Source organism: Cloeon dipterum, chromosome 4 (assembly GCF_949628265.1).
Source record: "Cloeon dipterum chromosome 4, ieCloDipt1.1, whole genome shotgun sequence".
In the NCBI taxonomy this organism is placed as follows: Eukaryota; Metazoa; Arthropoda; class Insecta; order Ephemeroptera; family Baetidae; genus Cloeon; species Cloeon dipterum.
In genome coordinates, this window is record NC_088789.1 from 35,927,654 (window position 1) to 35,934,114 (window position 6,461).

Here is a 6,461-nt window from a genome sequence, read left to right on the forward strand (position 1 = left end):
AGTTTTACAAGATTTTCAGAATGTTATAGGTATGAAAAACGATTTTGCAAGGGTTAACAGAGCGAACCAGGGCGTAATTATTTTCAGCAGAGTAGAATTTCAAGTTTTAGAAGCGTCACATACTAGCCCGATTCCAGACTTTCCGGCCTTATTCAAAATTTTAGTTAGTTTACTGTTAAAAAAAACCGTTCTTAAAAATTATTTGGATATTTTAAATTAAATTAACATTAAAAGTTCCCTTCACAGTAAAGGTGGAACGTGTACAACATCGAGCCATGGAGATGGAGGAGATTTTAAAGCGAGGTAATTTATTGAGGCTCGCAACATAAATTAACTAGTTTCCTCTAAAATTACGGCAAACCGCCGATTTTCCAGGTGAGGCTAAAGGTCGTCCAACAGGTCCAGCGAATCTTGGTTTCTTTCAGTTCGAATCAGGAAAACAAAACGCAGACAAGTAAATTTTCTTAAACGCCATTTCGCTTTAATTTCATGTTCATTACAGCGTGTTCGTTCTTGTCGTCCATTACGATTTCAAAAAAAGAAAAAGCTTTCGAAGCTGTGACGCGCCTGACGTGGAGAAATTGGATATGACCTTTGGAAAGAACCGAAACTGTAATTTCCGCAGCCTTTTTAGACCGAAAAAGGAAATTTTGCTCCATCTTCTCGGCAGCCAGGAAAAGCTCTTGCGGTTTTTCTCCTCAAAAGGTGGACAATAGTCGAATATATAAATTGTCACCGCGATTTCAATAATATTCTGTTTATTTCAGATATTCCGTCAGTTTTCGTTCTGTTTTTCCTCTCGCACGGCAACGAAACTGGAGTCATCTACACTGATTACTGGAGCGAGACACTCAATGATTTCATTTCCTTCACGACAGAAGACGTTTTCGACTCCCTGAAAAAACTGCATGGATTCGGGAAAAGCTTGAAGCTTATTAACTTTGGCGTAAGTTTAAGCTAGCATTGCTAAAAAAATGCAAAAACTGAAAGTAAAATTGAACAGCCGTGTAGAGGAGATCTAGACGACGCAAAATTCGACCGAAAAAAGGATTACAGCAGTTACGACAGCCGAAATTCTTACCAAATTACGTCGGCTCCTGATATGTTCAACACAGTCATCGTTTATTCAACAGTCGAAAGTATAATATCAATGTTCATGAATTTTTAGAAAAATGATATCGTCTTTCAGCAACCATGGCGAACACAAGTGAACGCGGTTCCTGGTTTGTGACCATCCTGTGCGATGTCTTGAGCCAGATCAACGAGGATAAGCCTTTGTTGTTATTCCTCACGTCAGTGCAACACAAAATGCACAAAGCGTCTATCGCCGGACCGGACTTCGCAACCAACCTTCATCTTGGTCAGACGCCAGAGGTCAAAATTTTCCCTTTAGACAGAAGTTTTTCCTTCTCGAGGTGATTTGATTCTCTTCCAATTCTTAATTAATAAACGTTATGCTTTTCAGGACATTGACTGCTCGAAAAACTGTTTCACGAACTGATTCGCGCATGGAAAAGGCAGCAACAATCACGTCAACGTCTGAATTTTTTTCGTGGAAGTCAGACGAAGGACAAAACATCAGAGGTCGGCGCGCCTTCATCTTTTACGAACGGCAAACGACAGAAGTTCTAGATATGGAAAAAGCTCTGCGGCAGAACTTGGATTTTGATACAAGACTTTGGAAGCTGAAAGAGGAATCAATGAACAATTATTACAAACAAGGTAATGTACAGGGTTGGGAAACTTAGACTGTTTTTTTGTACAAAATAGTCGACTATTTTTAGACGCTTTTTGCCCTCAAAAAGACTGTTTTTTAGACTGTTTTAGTGATTTAGACGGTTTTAGACTGTTTTGAGAAGGCTGTTTTCTGGTGCCAATTTCATGCATTTTTGATATTTTTTCAGTTTTTCTTTCAATTATTCAAATTATGGGCCAAATAATTCAATTAAATATTACCAAAGTTCCTTGGAAAAGGCAGGAAAATGTACTTATACAATGAATTTTTATTATTTTTTGTCACACAAATGACACCACCGACGACATAATATCTATTAGAGCCCTGCACGGGTGTAAGAGTGCGGGTTGAAACCCGCGGTTAAATGCACCGAGGGGCGGGTTGGTTTAATTTTTCGTCATTTCTGGTGGGTGCGTTGCGGTTGCGGGTTTATGCACTAAAAACCACGAAATATTTTGTGACGTTGCCAACAGATGGCGCCACCGTAAAATTTCAATTTTAAGGCACTTGCATACTTAATCCTACCACCGTGCATTTTTCACTTTACATTTTTTTCTTTTAACATGCTGAAAACCAACATCGGTTACGCTAATCGGCGTAGAATCGTGAAAACTATTTTATAAATTTAAAATATTTTCCGACGTTTCTACGGCAAATGGCTGGATTGATTTTGGTTTTCAGAACGTCAAAAGAAAGCATATTAAGTAAAGAATGCACAGTAGCAGGATTGAGTCTGAAATCGCAGCGGAAGTGCCTTAAAATTAAATTTATCACGAAAGTATACGGTGGCGACATCTGGTGGTGGCTTCGAACACTAAGGGCCCAATGCAACTGGGGAATAGCAAAATTCATAATATGAAGTTTCTGGTTTAAAAATCCGCCGATGCGGGGTTTCGGTAATGCGGTTGCGGGTTTTTGAAACACACGTCACCGCGGGTGCGGATTAAAATTTAAAATTCCGTGGGTGGGTGCAAGTGAAAAAAATCCACCCGTGCAGAGATGGCTCTGGGAGCCTAGATAACCGCGGCAAATCAACATTGCATTCTGTTATATTATAAAATATGAGAATTTCCCCAGCAAATGGCCTATTTTGAGAGATTTTAGACGGTTTTAGACTGTTTCAGGCGGGTTTAGACGATTTTCGGCAATTTAGACGGTTTTAGACGATTTTAAGTGTGTGTCAATCGTCATCATTTTTCATGATTCGTGAAGATTTCATGTTTTTGGAAAGAAATAGAGCACAGAAAAAAATAGTCGATCGTCTAAGTTTCCCAACCCTAGTAATGTAAGAAGAACCAAAAAAGATGCATTATTAATAAAAGTTCGGCTTCGTAGTCAAGCATGACGTTGGCTGCGTTTTGACTTGCATTTTCGGCCAAGTGAGCGAAAAGGAAAGGACAAGAGAAGTTTGCGTGCTTGTGAACGGAGAAGAAAAACCAATCGCCGATATTTTACACGGATTTATCGGCCCGAAAAATGAAAGATTGATCGGAAAGCCCAAAATCTTCTTCATCATTGACCAAAAGGCGATGGAATGCGACTCGGTGAGCTCAATTATTACCTTTTTTCGATATTTTTTTTAATTCTCGGTTCGATTTTAGCACTTTACATCAAAAATCCAATTTGAGGTCTCGTCAACGAACCACAGCGGCTGGCTTATCATGATTGTAAAGGACAAAGGTATAGCATCAAAGTCGATAATTTTTTAAGGGATTTTAGTATAACGGTTTATATTTTCAGACTTGCTAGGGCACTTGATCGGAATCTTCGAAGGAGATGAGATGAAAAAAGGGAAAAGTTTGCAAGAGCTTTTAGTGCCCCTGCTTTCAACTGGAACTAAAAAAGAGTTAACTCTGCTAAACTCGACGCTTCAGTACTTGCTTGATTTTCCCGACTGGCCGAGGACTTTCGTGAAACCAGATTTCAAACTGAGAGGCAATAGGAAAAAGATTTTCTTCGAAGACCTGATTAAAATGTTGCGAGAAATCCAGGTTTGGCTTTTATGTTCGGTTGCTGGCGCAGGAAAATCGACAGTTCTCAAAGAAATCGCTTTTCAAGTCGGAAAATCAGATCAAAATGCCAAAATTTTTAATATTTCGTTAATGAAAAACTTCCACTACATATTGAGCATTTCTCGAGTGGACGTAGTTGAATTTCTAGCAAAAACCACGGAGAATTCCACTGAAGACGTAACAAGCTGGATTGCTCAGAAAAGAGTCATCGTCTTCCTGGATGGTTTCGACGAAATTTGTCCACACAGCAGGGAAAAAGTTCTCGCAATACTGAGTGCTATGAAAGAAAGAGGAGTTCCACTTTGCGTAGCAACGAGACCCCACGAAGTGAAAGTGATCGAGAAAGCGGTAAAATACGCTACAATTGTAGAAATAGAGCCACTCGATGAAGCAAAGCAAATCGAGTTTCTGCAGTCAGTGACCGACAAGAACGAGGAAGAAATCAATAGAGTGCTTCACGCCGTCAAACAAATAGGCCATTCAAACTCTAGATACAGACGTGGAAATAAGAACACGATTCTGGTCAACCCGCTGCACCTTTCGTTAGCAGCTCAGTGCAGCGGCGATGGAAATTTATTCCAAATTTACGACAAGGTGGTGAGGAAGAAGGTACAACTGTGTTTGGAAAGGGAAAATGACGGCGATAAAGTTGCAGAGTGGAAGATTGAAAATGCCCTAAACATTCTGCGGTCGATCGCTTTCCGCTTCATAAAAAATGAGTCACTTGTTGGACCTGGAGTGACGAAAGAAGACTTGGCGAAGATGAACGACTATGGAGTCGCAACCGTGGAGCAAGAAACTGTTACTTTCCTCCACCAGACATTTGCAGAATTCCTTGCAGCCCAACAGTTTTTGAAAAACGTGGAAGAGTCAGGCAATTTTGATATTGAATTTATTGGCAAATGGAATATGGAACAAGTCAGAAAGTTTGTCGATCTTTTCTACTCGACTTTAGAAAAGGAAGAAGAGATCGAGTTTCACACGCAAATAATCGTGTCCCAGGCAATTTCAAGCAAATCGGTTCAATTTCTGTTAAATATTTGCGAGGAAAACCTCAAGAATATTTTTAGGATGGTCAAGCCACACATCTCTTTTTGTGACGAACAAATAGCAAAACCTGGTTATTGTAGAAAACACTGTTCTTCCATTTGCGTGAATTACGCCATAGTATTGCTGATCAGTGCGATAGAAAACAAAGATATCGCCATCGAGCTGTTGAAAATGAACGTCATTGATTTACGAACCTTGGAAAAATACATGGATGTAGTCCTCAATGAAATAGCCAAGTTTAACGCCATCTCCGTGTTCAACCAGCTAAAAGAGACTTTCCCCAACTTTATCGAGCTGCTTCGGAAATCAGAATGCAGCGCCGGTTGCGCAGCGGTTTATTACGAAAACGATGAGATTCTTCAATTGTTCCTGGAACATGGATTCGACGTGAATTTTACGCTCGATAAGAAATCAGGGAGAAACGCCCTTTACCTTGCTTGCAATAAAGGGAACCTCAAATGCGTCAAAGTTCTCCTTAAATACAGTGCAAAACAAGCCATTTCGCGTAGTCCTTTTGACAATTCCTTCGAAATTTGGGACCCTTTGAACCTGGCTGTACAAGGCGGCCACCTGGAGGTTGTCAAGCATATTTTGGAGGAAGAAATCAGTGGATTGGCCCGAGATGAGGTGACGTTTAAGGCAGATTTTCATCTGACAGTTGAGGAGGGTGTGCTGAACAAACACGTGTGGCAGGTCAATGACGAATTCAACGCTTTCCACTGTGCCGTCATTTACAATAAAAAGGAAATAGCCGAGTACCTGCTCTCAAAAAGTCCAGCCTTGAAACACATCCCGACAGGAAAGGAGAAAAAGAGTCCTTTGCAGCTGGCTGTGGACCGCAGAAACGGAGAATTCGTGCTCTGGCTGGCGAGAGAAGTCGGCGATGACCTGAGTTCTTTCATTCCGAACGGCGAACAACAAGGTTGGACAGAACACGAAAACTTCTACTACGATCACTTCCTACTGCTGCGAGGCGACCTGACGAAAACCGACGAGCGAGGCAAAACCCTTCTCCACGTCGCCGCCCAGCACGGAAATTTGCAGCTCGTCCGCGATTTTATTGAGAAAGGCACCGACGTGGCTGCCAAAGACGCCAGAGGATGGAACGCCCTCCACTTCGCCTGCAGCTGCACCAATTACTTCGACGACCACGACAATTCGGAAGTGGTCAAACTCCTGTACAAAACTAATCCTCGACTGGTGAAAGAAAGGACAAATAATGGAGAAACTGCACTGCACATTTTGGCGAGCAATAACTTCGCACGCTTTCGCGTAAATAAAGACAAGATGGAAACTTTTCGTTTCCTTGTGGACGAAGCTGGGGTTGACTTGAAAGCCAAAAACAGCAAAGGCCGTACGGCCGAGGAAGTGGCCGGAGATCAATATTACCTTAAATATCCTGGTGAAAATAGTATCGGCAGAAAAATTCGCTCTCTGCGGAACCGAATATTTCGCCTCTGATTTTAATCGGAAGCGAAACAGTTGTTTTGAAGGAACCCTCCGCTTCCATGGTGGAACCACCCAGTTCCACGCGTTTGGTTCCACGGTGGAAACGATATACATATAAGGACAAAGAGTTCATTTCCTGAAATGGAACCGTTGTCATTCTTTGACGGAGCCGTTTCGGTTCTTTTTCATGATAACAAATATGTCTTATAATTTTG

At 41.3% G+C, this 6,461-nt stretch overlaps 1 protein-coding gene across 1 annotated transcript; it reads left to right on the forward strand.

Annotated features, from left to right (window-relative positions):
• Nucleotides 1-275: 275 nt before the first annotated feature.
• LOC135943899 (uncharacterized) lies at nucleotides 276-6,258 on the forward strand. Its single transcript, XM_065490568.1, has 10 exons — nucleotides 276-303; nucleotides 376-454; nucleotides 503-705; nucleotides 768-946; nucleotides 1,004-1,139; nucleotides 1,190-1,415; nucleotides 1,466-1,722; nucleotides 3,071-3,279; nucleotides 3,337-3,415; nucleotides 3,476-6,258. Exons 1-10 carry the CDS (start codon nucleotides 276-278, stop codon nucleotides 6,256-6,258), a joined length of 4,179 nt encoding a protein of 1,392 aa, XP_065346640.1.
• Nucleotides 6,259-6,461: the final 203 nt, after the last annotated feature.